Here is an 18,854-nt window from a genome sequence, read left to right on the forward strand (position 1 = left end):
AGAAAGAAAATTGATAAAATTACATCACTCCTGTCGCTGACCAGTAGTAGTCACTCAGTAGTTTCAAATCCTGGTGTAAAATTCTGTGTACTGGCAACATTTCAGACAATCTTGCGAAAAAGTGAAGTCTCGCAATTACGGACCTGAATTTTGTAACATCAATAAAGTATCAAAAAATTTTTCAATAGTAAAAAAAACTAAAGCTCTTGTCACAGAGTGTTGTACATAAAATCACTGGCAAGCAGTGTGAAAAATGTGTATATTGGTCCCTCGGGCATAGATGTGGCGATTAGGCTACGAAAACATCAGAAAACTGGAAACTGAGGAAGAAAGATTCGACCTTTGCTGATCATTTTTTAGCAGAAAGCCATGCATATGATGTAGAGTGTGAGCAAATACCAGATTACAAATATAAATTCATCATGTTTCTCATCATTTATTAAATTTATCTTCACATAAAAACTTTGTTCACACCCTATTTCTAAAATGTGTGTGTGAATTCCTAAGAGACCAAAGTGCTGAGGTCATCGGTCCCTAGACTTACACACTGCTTAAACTTACTTAAACTATGTAAACTGTAAACACAGACTTCCGCAGCCGTTGTCACAGTTAGTAAAATTCTTCTAGGTTTAAGACCGCATTGTCAACTATAAAATTCCGAAATTTCGGCGACTGTTGCAAGACCCCTTCCTCAGGGTGTACTGCTAACTACTTGAGTGTTGTCATTGGCGGAAATAGGCGTTTTCCATTGGAGTTTCCTTTATTACTTGCCGTTGGAGGAAATCGGCTAATGGGAAACTGAGCGGCGACTGCAGCTTAGCGTTGTTTACTAACTGCCTAGTGTCGACTAGGGCGCATCAGCTGTCTGTGTACCCTCCGCCGCTGTGGCCTACCGTGCGCCTGTTGCTTTGCGAGAGCTGTCCTCCCGCAATTCTGTCACTGCCGGCAGCCAAGACGCTGAAAGTCGGTACCCGTCTTCCCTATTCATGTAGTCGGGTCGCTTGGCTATTTCTAGAGCCTCTCTAATCTATCTCCTCAAACTAAACGGCTGTTTCGCCAGGACACGGAACTCTCGAAATTCGATCTTCAGCGTGCACTGTTCCTGGTGTTCTGCCACCGCTGATTTGCTATGTTGTTTGAGACGGATATATCTCTAGTGTTCAGTTAACCTTGTGCTTATTGGACGCCCAGTCTCACCTACATACACCAGTCCACATTCGCAACCGGTTTCATAAACTCCGGCGGCATGAAACTTGTCAATTGTATCTTTTGCCGAGCCCAGAAGGTCTTTTATTTTGTTGTTGCTACGAAAAATCGGCTTAATACCTGCCCGACGGAGGAAGACCAATAAAAGAACACCTGATACCCATTCTCCTCACCTCAAATCCAATGACAGCACTCATCCAGAGTATATAAGTAACCGAAGAAGTGCTCACTCAGCAGTTAGCAGTACACCCCGAGGAAGGCGTCTTGCAACAGTCGCCGAAACGTCGGAATTTTGTAGTTGACAATGCGGCCTCAAACCCAGAAGAATTTTACTGACTGTAACTTAAACTAATTTGTGCTAAGAACAACTCATACATACATACACACGGACACACACACACACATACACACACACACACACACACACACACACACACACACACACACACACACATGCCCGAGGGAGGACTCGAACCTCCGGTGGGAAAGGCGGCGCAATCCATGACATGGCGCCTAGACCGCGCGGCACCCCATTTTAGTTGATGGAATTACTGTAATGTTTTCCTATGTCATTTTTGTATCTTCTGTACAAAAACACCCGAGTAAGTCGCAAATCACTTATATCTGTGTTTGCGATATTCAGCTTTGACTTGAAGATGGCCTGAGATGCCAGTTCGTGGACAAGTAAATATAATTTTTCAGAACATTAGGAAGTATTTTCCTTTTTAATATTCCTTCTTGGTGTCGCAATTTTCATAAACAGTAGTGTAGGACACCAGTAATGGAGCAGGCAATGCGCGTGCTATACCTGTGGCGTAACAGGTGAATAAGACAACCAACCAGTTGCAATAAATGGTGGTATTCAACAAACTTTTACCGCGGTTTCAACGGATTTAAACCCATCTTCTTCAAAAGGACAAACTTCGCATTAGCAAAGAGTCAGTTAGTAAGCCATGTAACTTCACATGCTAATGTGAAATTTGCTTCTTGTCCTTATGAAGAAGACGAGCTTAAATCCGTTGATGCCATGGTAAAGGTTAACTGAATACCACAATTTATTACAGCTGGCTGGCTGTCGTATTCACCTGCTACTCTGTAACCGTTGCTGAAGTGCAGCCATTTCCAAAATATTATAAAAAATACCTGTGGCAGTTGTTGCCGAAGTAGCTGTAGCTGGAGAGCGTGATGAGCGACGCGCAGCCGATGCTGAGCGCGTAGAAGGTCTGCGAGGCGGCGTCGCCCCACACGGAGGCGTCGCCCAGCGCCGCCCACTGCGGCGTCACGTAGAACATCACGCCGTCCAGCGCGCCCTCCAGCGTCGCCGCTGTTAGTCACGTGATGCAGTTATTCTCTCCCACGACTAGCCACCTCACACTGATACTTCTGCTTCAGCAACAACGTTAGCAGTACAGTGGCGCATTACATTAACATCCTTCATCGGGATAGTGAGAAACTTAGAACCAAAAGAGGATGAATTCGCTTTCAGGAGGTCGGCTATACTGATTCTCGGCTATCCCACCAGATAGATTTCACTGTCGTTGCTTTTAATCGCTTAAGACAAATGCTGGGACGATTCCTTCGAAAGGAACACATTCGATTTCGTTCACTATCCTTCCCCAGTCTAACTTGTGTTCCAGCAATAGTGCCTTAGTTGTCGACAGGACGTTATAACACTTACATGCCTGACCGCCTACAATGAATCAGGAAAGGAAATTACACAGAGTGGTTCAAATACGCACTCCCTGACACAAAAGGTGAAGTACCCTGAAGGAGAGGAGTAAGCAAAGGAATGACCGAAATGAAACTTCACTTGTTGAGTGGCAGTGTGATGTTATTTTAGAGATAACAAAATCAAAACAATTTACTAACAGCCCATTAATGTGTATGACGAGGAACGCTTCACTCAGCTACTTTTTTTTATTAGAGAGGGCAGCCAGGCCTCTTATCGAATACGCTGATCTACCGTGCCTGCTGCCCTATCTCACAGGTGAACTCACCACTGATCTGAAATGCATAAGCAGGGAGTCGTCCGCGGTGGCCGAGCGGTTCCAGGCGCTTCAGTCCGGAACCGCGCGACTGCTACGGTCGCAGGTTCGAATCCTGCCTCGGGCAAGGCCGGCCGCTGTCGCCGAGCGCTTCTAGGCGCTTCAGTCCGGAACTGCTTTGCTGCTGCGGTCGCAGGTTCGAATCCTTCGCCGGGCATGGATGTGTGTGATGTCCTTAGGTTAGTTAGGTTTAAGTAGTTCTAAGTTTTAGGGGACAGATGACCTCAGATGTTGTCCCATAGTGCTCAGAGCCATTTGAACCATAAGCAGGGAAAACCGACCGTAGCTGAGACACCATGGTGCGAACAGAACTACTGATATCTCTGGTTAAGTGCGTGAAACTGACCGCCTAACCTACAACAAAGATGCGATGTCTGGATTTAAATAATCCTGCTTCAGACATCTCATCCTCAGTGTCAGGTCATTCCGTCTGCATCACCGATCCCGACGGAATGACAGTCTCGTTAGTTACAGGTTAACTCTACTGGCGAACCGTGATGTGCTGCTTGCTGTCTGAAGACTATGAGACTGCCGGCTGTGGTTGGACTTCATCGGTCCACGCTGCTGCTACTGACGGATCACAGTCGTGACTGATAGAAGATGCAGACCTACTGACCTCTGGTCCAGGGGCAAACCGACTGATTGCAAGTCGCCGTCTTCTGCTCGCTGGGTGGGCCTTCATGGCTCTATGCTGCATTTGCTGAGGGAGCCCTGAGTTTTTACCATTATAACAACCGCCATCCGGGAGATACCGTGGGTGCAGGTCTAAGCGTGCGTCATCTTCAAGAGCGCTGAGGCCCATCGCATCCACAGATCCGCGTCTGCCGGCCGCCTTGGTCACTCCCGCTGCTGCATCCCGCGCCATCTCGCTGTCGAGCAGTTTGCCTGACCGGCCGCAGTCTGCGTGAGCTGCCGGAGCTGTGTCTAGCATTCCTCACCAACCTCTGAGCGAGCAGCTCGGTTCACTCTCTGAACACTGGAGAGGACAATATTAATTGTGACAATCACGTTACTGAAATTTTATACCGCTGTTTCACTGACGCCTTTGGTCTTAAGACTGAAACACTCCCCAACCCTCAGAGCACAGTCTCCGACACTTGTAACGTCACTGCCATATCTGTCCTACCTTGATACCCACTGACCCCTGACCCGAGGGGTTGACATTGTAGTATGACAGCCAAAGGATTGTCCTACAGTTTTACATGCGGTTATGTTGGTGAGAAAATTTATATGAAATCTGAAGTGGAAATTTGTTGTTATTTGCGAATGTGTAGCTAGATGCTACAGAATCCATTCAAGGGTGCGGCGAGTTCATGCAGCGTTGCAGGCGCGCCCTTCCATTCGCAAGAAAAGACGACAAAACAGAAAATCTACAAGCGTTGTTACAAGCTCAGTGAAGAAATAACGCACCGCAAGAGACAATTATGAGCGGCAGATTCACGAGAGTCATAAACGAGGAACCGCTCGGCAAAAAGAGGAAAGAAACAGTATGCACAGTAGGCAAGGGCAACATCAAGACCTGCTATGAAAGTTTTGCTTATCTTCACTGTCTAGTATCTAATATAAAAAGCCACAGTTATAAAATTATCCAGAGCTTTCCCGCGATATGTCCTGAGTTTTAATCTATACCTACATCAATGCTCCGCAAGCCATCTCGTGCGTGGCTAATATTTCTGGTACCACCAATTGAACCGTTCCCATACTTGTTCCATTCGCGAGTGGTGTATGGGAAGGAAGACAGTCGGTAAGGCTCTTAAGAGCTGCTAATTTCTCGAATTTTCTCGTCGTGGTCACTCCGCGCGACGTATCTTGGTCGAAGTAGCGTGTTATCCGACTCTTCCCGGAAAGTGCTCTCTAGAAATCTCAGTAGCAAACCTCTCCGTGATGCACAGCGCCTCTCTTGGAGCGTCTGCCACTGTAGTTTGTTGAGTATCTCTGTAATCTAGCGCCGAATAAACGATCCCATGATAAAACTCGCCACTCTTCGTTGCATTTTCTCTGTCTCTTCTATCAGTCCTACTGGTAAGGGTCCCAGATTGGTAAACAATGCTCAAGAATCGGTCGAACAAGCGCCTTGTAAGCCACTTCTTTAGTGGATGAATTACATTTCCCTAAAATTCTTCGTTTGAATATCTGTCTGGCATCTACTTTTCCTACCGTTAGTTTCATGCGGTCATTCCAACTAATTCCATAGATACTACCACGTATTTACTGTTTCTAGCAGTTTGTCTTCATTCCATTGAAACTCGAAATTTGCACTACGATGATGAATAAGGAAAGAACACACAACAAAACGGAAACTTCTACTTTGGGAGATATTATTCTGCAAATGCTGAATCATTTAAGATATTGTTTCAAGCAAATGTTCGGCTGTTTGTAAATAATATCTCACATATGAATCTTCTGGCCATAATTGTACGTGACGTGGTATTTGTTCTTCAGTGAATTGTCGTTCTAAAATCTTTATTTTTTTAACTCTTACACATCGATTGTACACAAGTTTGTAGTTTATATATAAATGAACTTGGTGGGTGGTAGGACAAACACAATAACAACAGGCTCTTCAGCCAGTGAAACATGTCTCTAACTTATATGCTGAAATAAAAAAGGAAAAAGCAAGGAGAAGTATGTGCTATTAATTTAAAATTATTTTAAAAGGTGACGTTACTGTAGGAATATAAGTAATATAACGCTGTCTACATGAATTGTTTAAAGACAGTGATAAAAATGTGGGCAGACAGCACATTTAAAAACACTTAAGAAACATTTGAAGAACACTAAACACTTGAAAAAACACTCGAAAATCACTAAACACGACAGAACATACACTGACCATTAATAACCGAGCACCATACACTTTCACTAACTGGAGAAGGAACTGCCCTTCGATGGTAGATTGTAGATGATAAGAAGGGTGGTTATGGAGGAAGATAGGACAGTGTTGATGATGAAGGATGAGGACTGGTAAGAGATAGTGACGAGGCAGCGGTGGCTGTGGGTACAAGGAGAGAGGGATAGCTGGTATTGGGATCAATAGATCTTAGAGGGAAAGGGGGTTGGGGGGGGGGGGGCAACAGAGAAGGCGGCAAGGAGATGATGTGGTCTGGGGAAAGGGGAAGGAGGGAGCACTTGGGTGGGGTGGATAGGGTGGGGATGAAATGTCAGGGCGCCTCACGCGGGCACAGTATTTTCTATTTCGGTTACTATTCCCGCGCCGAGGTGTTCCCGCAAGCACTTTAAAAGATCAAGCTGATTGGTGGGGAGTTGGTGACGCTTGCTGTATAACATTGCGCCGCTAGTTTTTTGGGAGCAAGCCTCTCCATTGTAATAAGATTTTTCGTGGTGTTTTAGAGGGGTTGTTTGAGGCGATTAGTACACTTGTGACTGTCACTAAGGTCTGCGACGAGCTGCTATTGGCAGCCGTGCGACTTGATGGGGTCAGCGCTTCTTAATTTTTTGGGAGTTTGGGTAGAGAACGGAATTTTTTGGGAACTGCATTCTGAACTACTAAAGAGAGAAGACGTGAAATGGAGCCTGGAGAGTGGTCGAGTTAACAGAATGCACTATCTGGGTAGCCCGGACAGAGTTTTTGTAAGCGCTGATCCGCACCACCGGTCAGCGTATCTCGGGTTCAATTTCAAGACTTATCAGAACATTGTCCACAGCTGCAGCTTTTCATGGTGGTCAGCAGTCCTAACTGCAGTGCAGCTGACCCCAGACAAAAAGAGCGCATATTTGTTAAAGTATTTGGCAGCTCCGGCAACCTCCCCACCCCCCGCCCCCCAAACCCCCACCCCCAGCACCTCGGCTATCTGCACAGTGCCCATAACAGACCTAATCTACTTGTGGGACTCTACATAAGAGTTCTGTTACTCGAGTAATGTACCACAAGTTAGCGAATGTGTTTTGGATAATCAGCCCACTCACAGATAGGCTCAACTTCAACTTTGCCAACCAATTTCGTGGAAATTGTTGTAATTTGAATAGTCACCTATTTTCACAATATCTGAAGACTGGATTTATTTATTCTTATCATCTGATTATGATCGTACATCCCGGTCTCGTTTCAGTAATTATAAATCCACATTAGAATATCCCGCACTTAATAGCGTTTTTGGGCGGGATTATTCAATATATTGTGAGCCGTTCGTGGCTCGTGTTCGTGTTATATCTCATTTGACATCCCGTTTTTACTGTACTACCACCTCGTAACGTTAATTTCAATTACTGGTGTCACTGAGTAGCCGCCTTGCCTGCCCGTGAGCGGCAGTAGCGGCGCTTATCGATATAAGCCCTGGCGTATTATCCTTGCTGACTGCTATTACTTCCCGGTTGTCCTGTGTTCGGAGTTGCCAGTGAGTTGGGTGGCGCTAGCAGTGCAGTTCGGACCTGGCAGTGTTTGACTTAGGACTCGGCAGAAGTTCAGTGAGGGCGCGGCTGCAGTGAGGTCGTGACAGCCATGAGTCGCCCGACGGTTGCCGATACATCACTTGAGTGCGGACCACCTTGGTTGGTCGTCGGTCGGGCGTCTTGTTGGACGACGTGTATGTTGGCCGGCGACCGCTTATGGGTTGCCTGCGTGAGCCGTTATTGCACAGTCGCTGCCGTTAGTATTGTCTAGTCCTTCACGCAAGTGTTCGTGAAACTGTGTGTGGCTTGTGATGTCGACTGCTCAGCTATTTTAGTGCTGTCTCTGTGCTGATGTGTGGCAGTGGGACGGTTGGCGTGGAGCAACGAGGAAATCTCCGTGGGGCGTAGTTTGGCCTGGCCCACTGGTGGTCTCTAGGCAGTGTCGGAGTGTGTGGGGCTGTTCCCATTGCTACAAGGTCCGTGCCTCACCGACCCTGGGCACGAAATTTGAGTTTTGATTTAATTTACGGGCAAGTCAAGACTGTTCACATTGTGCCGTTTCGTTCTCGTTGTTGGCTGTTAGGACATTCCCTCGAGCAACAACGTGTGTGTTCGAGTTGGCGAAGGTTTAGCCACCGTCCAGTGGAGTCTAACTGTATTTGGTTATTTGCAATGGAAGTGCACCAGCGGAATTTTCTGCCTTGTGGCCGTTAACGTTCCGGTTACCTGCCCTGGCAGTTGACGTAAATTTAGGCACTGTCCTTTCCTCACCGTGTTGTCGCTGTCCAGCACGATGTGTAGTTCCACAGCTTAATATATGCTTGGTTGTGGGCGTCCATGCCTTTTACGCTTGCATTGAACTCCCGGTTGTGTTCTGGTCGAGTGGAGCGCAAGTTACATTGTCGGTGGGTCCGTTGACTGTCTGTTGGTTGGGTTGTCGTCGGATCGAGAATGGTTGGGCCGACTGCCTGTCTCACCTAAGTGAACGTCAGTACATCAAGTGCTGGCCGATCCACGAAACTTCTGAGCGCCGTTAGCTGCACTGCCTTTTTTTTATTTTCTGTTGTGTGTATTTGCATGGTTCATAGCCGATTGTTTTGAATTAAAGTTGAATTGTTTTTAGTGGTGTTTTAAGTCATGGACCCCCAGCCGTTTTAAAATTAATTCCAACTGCCTGTCCTGTCCTGCGGGTTTGGCAAGGCGTCTCATATTGTAAATTACGTGAATGAGCCAACCTATGAATCGTCATTAGAAACAGGGCCAAATAGTTTGTTTTGCAGTCAGTTACCCTTGAGCAGAATAAAGTGAGTGAGAGTTTGGGGAAAGGGGGGGGGGGATATCTCCACAATATTTAGATACTGGTTTTATCAAATCAGGGGAAAACTTTCACCTCGCGATCAGGAACCCTTTTACATTTCTGGGTCAAAATTATGTATAAATGTGGAATACTTTCAGAGAGTTGATACTCAAGGCGTACCAGTTATGTCCTCAGAATAAACTCAAACAGGATGTAGAAGGCTTTCACCTGGATGTTAAAATGTTAGCGTGAGTGCGACGTGCAGGTACCTCTGATGAGCAGCGCCAACAGCACGAAGTAGGGAAAGATGGCGGTGAAGTAGACGATCTTGCCGGTGGTCTTGACGCTCTTGAAGACGCAGAGGAAGGCGATGAGCCAGGCCAGCGCCAGGCAGCCCATCAGCGGCCAGTGAACGTCGCCCCACCGCTCCCACGTCGCGCCTTTGATGCCCATCGCGAAGTCGCTGTAGGGGAGCAAGGCGAACATTTTGTGTTAGTAGTTACTCTAGTTTCATATACAATTACACTGTTTCATCATGCCTTCTTCGTTAGGGGAGGATGGCGGAATGACGGTAGCTTAAGCAACTGCAGTTGTGTATTTTGCTACGCGCAATCAACTACTACCCTACTATTTTTAACTGCTGTATAATACTGTCACCGGTAGTCCCCAACCTTTCTGAGTCCATTACCGCTGATTGCAATCAGATTTTAGCTAATAACCCCCCTCCGTCCCTCCGTCCCTCCACTTTGAACAGTGGACGTTACATTTCAGATGGTTCACAACCCGTGGCAATACCCTTCATTCGATCCCTGCGAAACCCAACATTTTAGCAGGATAATGCGGGACACATGTTGCAGGTCCTGTACGGGCCTTTCTGCATACAGAAAATGTTCGACTGCTGCCCCGGCCAGCACATTCTCCAGATCTCTCACCAATTGAAAACGTCTAGTCACTGGTGGCCGAGCAACTGGCTCGTCACAATACGCCAATCACTACTCTTGATGAACTGTGGTATCGTGTTGAAGCTGTATGGACAGCTGTACCTGTACACGCCATCCAAGCTGTGTTTGACTCAATGCCAAGGCGTATCAGGGCCGTTATTACGGCCCGAGGTGGTTGTTCTGGGTACTGATTTCTCAGGATCTATGCACCCAAATTGCGTGAAAATGTAATCATATGTCAGTGCTACAATAATATATTTGTCCAATGAATACCCGTTTATCATCTGCATTTCTTCTTGGTGTAGCAATTTTAGTGGCCAGTAGTGTATATATCAAAGATGTATGGTACACAGCAAAAAGTATGTGTTTACTATAGTGGTTGGACTTTTTGAGGAAGACGTTTATACATTCGTTTCACATTCATGGTACTATCTGAAAAAATTGTAATCATTAGCACGTATTGTAATAAGTACTACAGTTTTATGAATAATGACAACAGTACTGATATATTAAAAATAACTTAGTTTCACGACAGAAACACAATCCAACCATTTTATTTTTACCCCTCAAAAAATTTCATTTTATCCCTCAGGGATAATTACTAACAGGTTGGGAAACATTGTTCTAGTCTCTTCTTTTTGTTTTGCCTCTACCTATATGGATTTCGTTTCTGTTATTATCGGATTTGGCATTGTTAATTTTAGGAGGTACCAGTCCCTGAGCCCATCCCGTCGCCGGCCCCAAATGTCTGCGCGTAGACTGTGAAACACTGGAAACGTTTTCTAAGTATTTGCCTATTCGTGTAATTGAGGCAGGACGTGAGTACCAGCCCAGTATTCACCCAGTCGGATGTGGTAAACCGCCTAAGGGCCACATCCAGGCTGACCAAGAGGCCGTCCTCTTCGTTAATCCGCGGGTGGATTCAATCCGAGGTGAGCGCGGCAGCGCGACTACCGTGATGGGTACATAATACTGTTTAATTTATTACACCGTCTAATTTATTATCATTAATTTTGACGGACCTACTATTCATGTGAGATAAGGTGCTTATATCTTGCCTCACATACACAGAAGGCCCGTGAAAATTAAAAATATTATATTGTCCGATGCCATTTCCCAACATTAGACTAGTATACCATATTTGTTTAGCCGAAATGCACTCAAAATTAGTAAGATATGCGTGCGTGCGTGACTCTAGTGCATTCAATGCACGTTTGGACCAGGTTAAGCAGGGCCTGCTGTTCCTGCGTCATAGATTTCAGTTGGTGTGTGGTCCTCTCTGTTAGATTCGTGTTCTCGTTGTAAGATATGTAATGTTGTTTACAGTTTACATTTTATTTTAAAAAAATGTATGGTCCCGTCACCTTAATGTGACCATCGTCTGTGATCAATGACAACATTTAATAACCACTCACAGACGGTCGATCGTATCACTATTATTGGAGGATGTATAAAGCGTGTCATGGAGGGGGGGGGGGGAAGAAGGGACGCGGAAAACAGTTTAGTTGTTGTCGCATTGTGGAAAGAAGCGCTTTATCTGATGTCCAAAAGGACATAATCGTTGGCTTTCACGCCAAGGGTAGAAGCATTTCCGAAGTGGCTATGTTTGTGAACTGTTCGCGTGCCTACGAAGTTAAAGTATATCGTGAATGGCAAAATGGCGCTATCCAAAACTGGCGCCGGGGCAACTGTGGTGCGCCACGGACCATAGATGACAACGGTGAACGATGGCTGCAGACCTGCCACTGTTGAGCAGCTTACCGCCCAAATGAACCTAGGAGCTGCCGACAGGGTCTCCTCAACGATCGTTCAGCGAGCGTTGCTGCGTATGTGCCTCCGCAGCAGGCGCCTCGTCCACGTACCCCAACTGACGGCTGTTCACTGGCGTCGAAGGCTGGAATCTATACGCCGTTATCGCGCTTGACGTCCAGTGAGTGGCGGTAGGTGACCTTTGCAGAGGAACCACTTTTTATGCTCCATCGGCTTGAAACGTCTGCAAGTAAACACCCTGCAACACACGTCGGAAGCGTCCAGGCCGGAAGAGGGATCGTTATGGTCTGGGCAATATTTTCGTGGCATTCCCTGAGTGATCTCGTGGTGAGATCATTCTGGAAGGCACAATGGATCAACAAAAGTATTCGTCTATCTTTGGGGACCATGTCCATCCGTACGAGCCGTTTATTTTTCCTCAGCACTATGGCATCTACCTGCAGGACAATGCAACTTGTCACTCCGCTCCCAGCGTACGTGCGTGGTTCGATGAGCATGAAGATGGGTTTACTGAGTCACAGAAGTTCCCGGATTTATATTCAATCTGTGGGACCACCTCGATCGGGCTACTGGCGCCAAGGATCCTCAGCCGAGAAACCTAACACAGTTGGTCACAGCACTGGAGTTATTATAGTTTTACATCCGTGTCGTTACCTTCCACAGCCACGTTGACTCTCCTCCTGCTCGTCTCGCCCCGGTCAGCGCTGCAGAAGGTGATTAGCCAGGCGTCTTACAGGTGATCACATTAATGTGACTGAATAGTGCAGTTTAGTGAGTTTTGGAGGTATTTTGGGCAGATCCTTCACAGTAATTCCACTTTCATTTGTGTTGTACTACTATATACGACGAGCTATGAAGTCGCGTTTAGAAAAGACTCCCTGCAGGTTTTCAAAACGGCTTTTAAATTCTTTTCGGTTACACCTAGTCTCCTCTTTATTTTTGATACCGAGCATTCGGTTATGCAAGCCTGTATTTTCATACCACGCCTCCTTTTATGAAAACTGTGACGAATTTTATTTCTTTCTGCCAAATTAAAGGCTATTTCTCGTACTTAAAGAAAAGACGGTTGGTAGAATTAATAGCTTAACAACCTTATCCTCTTAAATTAAAGCCTCCTCTTGGTCGCAAGAGAAAGTTTTATTTGGTCTAAATCAGGTTTTGTACTTTTACGTAGCAGTCTCAACTGTTGGAGGGTTTTGAACGGTATTTTTAAGTTAATCCAGCATTGTGAGTTGAACTAAAAAATCTTCTATAAATTTTGAAGCGTCTTTTCTTGCTTGCCCTGTCCAGCTCCCCCTCACAGCCAATCTTTTACACATCCTCGGCTTTTGTAACGGAGGGATGATTTTTAGTTTCATCATGGACAATACGCATTTTCAGTAATTTAGTATTGTGTGGGGAGTGCCAGTACCCTGCCGTATTATCATGGTTATCCGTTTGGCAACATATGAGATAAATGTCCTTACGACTCAGACAAATCTACTTGGAATAGTTGGAAGAATACGACCACCAAGTTCCACAAGAACAGTACCAATACACAATGACTATATGACATAAAGTAACAAATACAGACTTTCACAGTGAGTTGAAAAGCATTGTAAATAATAAGAGTTGAACGCATACCAAACATCGTGATATAGCGCAACAGAATGCACTGTCGTATTAGAGCTATTCGCTCAATCACTCCATGTAACTGATACAATGAGGACTGAATCGGCCAGGATGACTACTGGCGAAACCTACCGGGACTATTTTCCTAGTGGGCAACCTCTTTGTCCATCATTACTTCCTTTATTTTCTCTCCCATTCAGAAATGTGTGGTGCATTTCGAGTGCATTCGCTTTTTATGTAATTCTTAGAACACAGTCCCATGGTTTACACAGTACGACATATACTTGTCCGGTTAGCCGTGTACGTTAAAGAGCCCACTTCCGGGGTGGGGAGGCGTGCTGGCAACATTCCCGATCCGCCAGCGAATTAACAAGGTCCAGATGTGGCGGCCAACCTGAATTTTTCGAGCGCTTTCCCATATCTCAATAGCTGAATGCCGGTGTGGTACCGATGCCCGAATCAGATACACGCTAAGCAACATTTAGAAAAGTTTCTCACACCTGCACACGGGATTTACTCAAAACGCAAACAGATGGGGTACATTCATCCCTCCCTGAGGAAGTGTGGAAGCTGAAATATACTCCCAGGAATGCAAGGTCTACATATAAACTAACACATTATGAATAGAACGGAGTGTCTCGCACGAGTTTACAAACCAAACTGTGTGCCAGATAGAAACACCAAGGGCAAAGCACACTGAACTGCAGTATTTGACCTGGAAGCCAATATTTACAGTAACCTCGCACTTTTAGCAGGTCTTACAGTTGTCTGCAATGAATTAGTCTATAAAAAAATCGCACAAATATTCCGTCAGATCTTGCTAAGATTTCAAAGTAGTGGTGAGGCTGACAAATTGCTTCAAATCTTCAGACGTGTAAAATTCTGGACTTCGCTAAAGGCAAGGATGTAGTACTCTATGACCACAATATCACTGAGACACAGGTGGAATCATTCAACCTATGCAAAAGCTCTTGGTGCAACAATTTGTGTGGATATGAAATGAAATGATCACATAGACTCAACGTAGATTAGCTTCAATTGGTTCAAATGGTTCAAATGGCTCTGAGCACTATGGGACTTAACTGCTGAGGTCATCAGTCCCCTAGAACTTAGAACTACTTAAACCTAACTAACCTAAGGACTTCAGACACATCCATGCCCGAGGCAGGATTGGAACCTGCAACCGTAGCGGTCGCGCGGTTCCAGACTGTAGCGCCTAGAACCGCTCGGCCACTCCAGCCGGCTTCAATTGGTGGTAAGATGTTAGGAATATATGGTCACTTTACACAGGAGAGTGCTTACGAAACATGATGTGTAATCGGGGTTGTATGGAAGGTGTGTAATGACTTCCCAGTCAAACTTCTGTAGCGTAGTCGAAACAGCCTCGGAGCATGTGGACCCGTCCCCATGTTTCGACTACTCGTATGCTGCAGAAGTTTCGGTAGAAAGCCGTATACGTCGTCCACACAGTCCCGATCTCTCTCCGCGCGATATCCTTATTTTTGAAGCTGTGAAGGACATTTGTGGCCGGCGACATGTTTCGGACAAAGATGTGCACTCCTGGGTACAATCGTGGTTCCGTAGGCAACCGCAAACATTTTTCCACCAAGGCATTGACCGTCTTGTCTCACAGTGGGATGAATGTATTATCAATTATGACCATTAATATTGAAATAAATAACACTTAACTTACTTCTTCGCGTCTTTCTCATCTTCATTTGACTGCCCTTTATACGTAGGAGCTTCAGAAAGTAAGTTACACTCGTCGTCCCATGCTAAGACGACATCGCAACGAGGGTGGCGCATTCTGAGCCTCGTTTCCTGTGTAGGAAGTTCTGCTATGGCATGGATAATCACAATGTACAAGGGAAATACAGTAGCAGTTGGAAAGACACTCCGCAGTACATGGAATAATACGATTCTTGTGAGGAAAACGTCACATTGCACACAGATTCAAGGTGAAATTCTGCCAGTGTACGGACCAAATGCAATGGCACATCCAGCTGTAGTGAAATGGTTCCAACTAGTTGACCAAGGCCTCACAGACGTGGACGGTGCTGATCCGGAAGGCAGGCCATCGACTTTGGCCACAGACGACAATGTCCAGGCGATCGAAGAAGAACATCTGGGGAAGGAGATTTTCCAACAGTGAGGACGGGACGGTCACTCTGCGGTTCTCGAACGCCTCCCTGACCAAAGAAGAGATTTCTGTAGTGGAAGAATTGAGCGATTGGTAGAACGTCCCGAACCTTGATTTACAGAGACTTGTGTCTATTTTGAAAGGTAGTGTCATGTATCTGTGAGACTTTGAAGTAATAAACGTTACATGGTCTGCCATAATAATGTGTAACTCACTTTTTGAAGTCCACACATAAATGAGAGTACACGCGACATCTTAAACCGGTTGCATGTAAAGTAGCAATTTCTGGATCTGTGCCAGCTGAGATGGGGACAATCAAATATCGTTCGCATAAAGATAGCACGGTTGTGGCAGCAAGTGGTCAGTCCGTACTTGTAGTACTCCTCCGAAGACAGCACGCGCTTGACGAGTGAGCGCAGAGGGACGTCCACGGTTCCGTTGGAGCAGGTGTGGGCGTCCTTCATGGCCATGAAGTGCTCGCTGCACAGCGTGTCCACCGGCACGCACGTCCTATTGTTGAAAGTCATGGGCGCGTCTGGCACGCCGAGATCCATGCACCTCTGGTTCTCCCATTCACTGTAGCAGTCTGTTGGGGAAAAGGAGCATCCACAGCATTAGCACACGGACTGCAGAGAATAATTTCTGTGCACAGAGGTTGGACAAAAATACGAAAACACAGAGAGAAATTCGTGCTTGAACAGAAATTCAGATGCTAGCCAAGCTCGCAGTTTGCGCTGTTGTATTTGACCACTAATGGCACCTGTATAGTAAGAATAATAAATTGAAACTGCCAATCGCAGTCAGAAAAGTGTCCTGTCTAGTAAGTGCATTATATCGGAGCCAACTGAACTCGAAAGTGGACAAACTGTTCGTACTTGTATGGTGTGTGCTTCCGTAACCAAGGCACGTGAAGCGTTTAGTGTTCCAACAGCCGACGTAACGAACACTTATACTGGATACAAGGATGGCGGAAAAACATCCGCTACGTTACAACCTGGAAAGTACACTACTGGCAATTAAAATTGCTACACCAAGAAGAAATGTAGATGATAAACGGGTATTCATTGGACAAATATATTATACTAGAACTGGCATGAGATTAATTTTACACGCAATTTGGGTGCATAGATTCTGAGAAATCAGTACCCAGAACAACCACCTCGGGCCGTAATAACGGCCTTGATACGCCTGGGCATTGAGTCAAACACAGCTTGGATGGCGTGTACAGGTACAGCTGCCCATGACGCTTCAACACGATACCACAGTTGTCCAAGAGTAGTGACTGGCGTATTGTGACGAGCCAGTTGCTCGGCCACCATTGACCAGACGTTTTCAATTGGTGAGAGATCTGGAGAATGTGCTGGACAGGGCAGCAGTCGAACTTTTTCTGTATCCACAAAGGCCAGTAGAGGACCTGCAACATGCGGTCCTGCATTATCCTGCTGAAATGTAGGGTTTAGCAGGGATCGAATGAAGGGTAGAGGCACGGGTCGTAACACATCTGAAATGTAACGTCCACTGTTCAAAGTGCCGTTAATGCGTACAAGAGGGGACCGAGACGTGTAACCAATGGCACCCCATACCATCACGCCGGGTGATACGCCAGTATGCCGATGACGAATACACGCTTCCAATGTGCGTTCACCGCGATGTCGCCAAATACGGATGCGACCGTCATGATGCTGTAAACAGAACCTGGGTTCATCCGAAAAAATGACGTTTTGCCATTCGTGCACGCAGGTTCGTCGTTGAGTACACCATTGCAGGCGCTCCTGTCTGTGATACAGCGTCAAGGGTAACCGCAGTCATGGTCTCCGAGCTGATAGTCCATGCTGGTGCAAATGTTATCGACTGTTCGTGCAGATGGTTGTTGTCTTGCAAACGACCCCATCTGCTGACTCAGGGATCGAGACGTGGCTGCACGATCCGTTACTGCCATGCGGATTAGATGCCTGTCATCTCGACTGCTAGTGATACGAGGCCGTTGGGATCCAGCACGGCGTTCCGCATTACCCTCCTGAACCCACCGATTCCATATTTTGCTAACAGTCATTGGATCTCGACCAACGCGAGCAGCAATGTCGCAATACGATAAACTGCAATCGCGATAGACTACAATCCGACCTTTATCAAAGTCGGAAACTTCATGGTACGCATTTCTCCTCCTTCCACGAGGCATCACAACAACGTTTCACCAGGCAACGCCGGTAAACTGCTGTTTGTGTATGAGAAATCGGCTGGAAACTTTCCTCATGTCAGCAAGTTGTAGGTGTCGCCCCCGGCGCCAACCTTGTGTGAATGCTCTGAAAAGCTAATCATTTGCATATCACAGCATCTTCTTCCTGTCGGTTAAATTTAGAGTCTGTAGCACGTCATCTTCGTGGTGTAGCAATTTTAATGGCCAGTAGTGTATGTGTAGAGTGATCGTGACAGATAGTCGTTCAAGAGGTAGTGACGAAAAATTAAGAGTACCACGGCTGCAGATGTCATTGCACAGCTGAATGTCGCACTCGCAAACCCCGTCAGCACGAAAATAACACGAATGGAATTCCACATTCTGAGAATTGCAGGGCGAGCTGGAATTTCAAAACCACTCGTCAATGATGGAAATGACAGTAACAGAAAAACATGTTGTCGATACCATAAAACCTAGAGTACTGAGCAATAGAGAGAAGTCATTTGGTCGGATAAGTCTTGTTGTACACAGTTTTCAACTTTTGCCCGTATTCACGACCCGAGAGTTAAACATGGCGGGGGTTCGGTTACGATTTGGGCAGCCATATTGCGTTGTTCAATGAGCCCCTTGGTTACTCTGCGAGGTCGCATTATCGCTTTGGCTGATCACGTCCATCCCATTGTATAATATTTGCTCCTCAATGGTGATGTTGTGTTCCAAGAAGACTGAGCCACTGTCCACACAGCTTGCATCGTCCAGATTTTGTGAGCACGAGGGCAAACAGTTGCATCTGCCTTGGCCACCACAGTCAAGAGGTCTCGGTATTACTGAGCCTTTGTGCTCTACTTTGGAATGAAGGGTGAGTGATCGCTTTCCACCTCTATGATCGTTACCTGAAGTAGCCCCTTTTTTGCAGTAAGAACAGCACAAGATTCCGTTGAAAACAAAGCAGGACATTTATTTCTCCATTCCGAGACGATTGGAAACTGTTCTGAATGCGAACGGTTTTCCTACGCCATATGAGGCATGGTAATGCGCTGTGTTTTCGATGTTTCCATATTCTTGTCCTTCCTCCGTATACAGGGACACTTCCTGCGGATTTTGGTGTAAGGAACGTGTAGTCGCCAGTGGCTCGTTGCAGAGTAGTTCGAGTTCTTAGTCCCAAATAGCTTTGTATCTGTATTAGACTTAAAACATGTCAAATGCCAACGGAAAGCGCTGTTTCTCTCTTTGGAAGCAAACTTCTTTCACTTATTCCCGGGGCTCGCTGTTGGCAACACTAATGCCGCACTTTTCACCCTCAAGTCTGCATTCAGTA

At 46.1% G+C, this 18,854-nt stretch overlaps 1 protein-coding gene across 1 annotated transcript in view; it reads right to left on the minus strand.

Moving 5' to 3' along the window:
* LOC126188169 (sodium- and chloride-dependent glycine transporter 1-like) overlaps positions 1–18,854 on the minus strand; it is a 248,947-nt gene that overhangs the window by 91,934 nt on the left and 138,159 nt on the right. Inside the window, exons 5-7 of the mRNA XM_049929727.1 lie at positions 15,733–15,946; positions 9,168–9,361; positions 2,350–2,530 (exon numbers count right to left, since the gene is read on the minus strand). Coding sequence (XP_049785684.1) covers positions 2,350–2,530; positions 9,168–9,361; positions 15,733–15,946 — 589 coding nt within the window. The remainder of the gene's footprint in view (positions 1–2,349; positions 2,531–9,167; positions 9,362–15,732; positions 15,947–18,854) is intronic.

Source organism: Schistocerca cancellata, chromosome 1, assembly GCF_023864275.1.
Source record: "Schistocerca cancellata isolate TAMUIC-IGC-003103 chromosome 1, iqSchCanc2.1, whole genome shotgun sequence".
Taxonomy (NCBI): domain Eukaryota; kingdom Metazoa; phylum Arthropoda; class Insecta; order Orthoptera; family Acrididae; genus Schistocerca; species Schistocerca cancellata.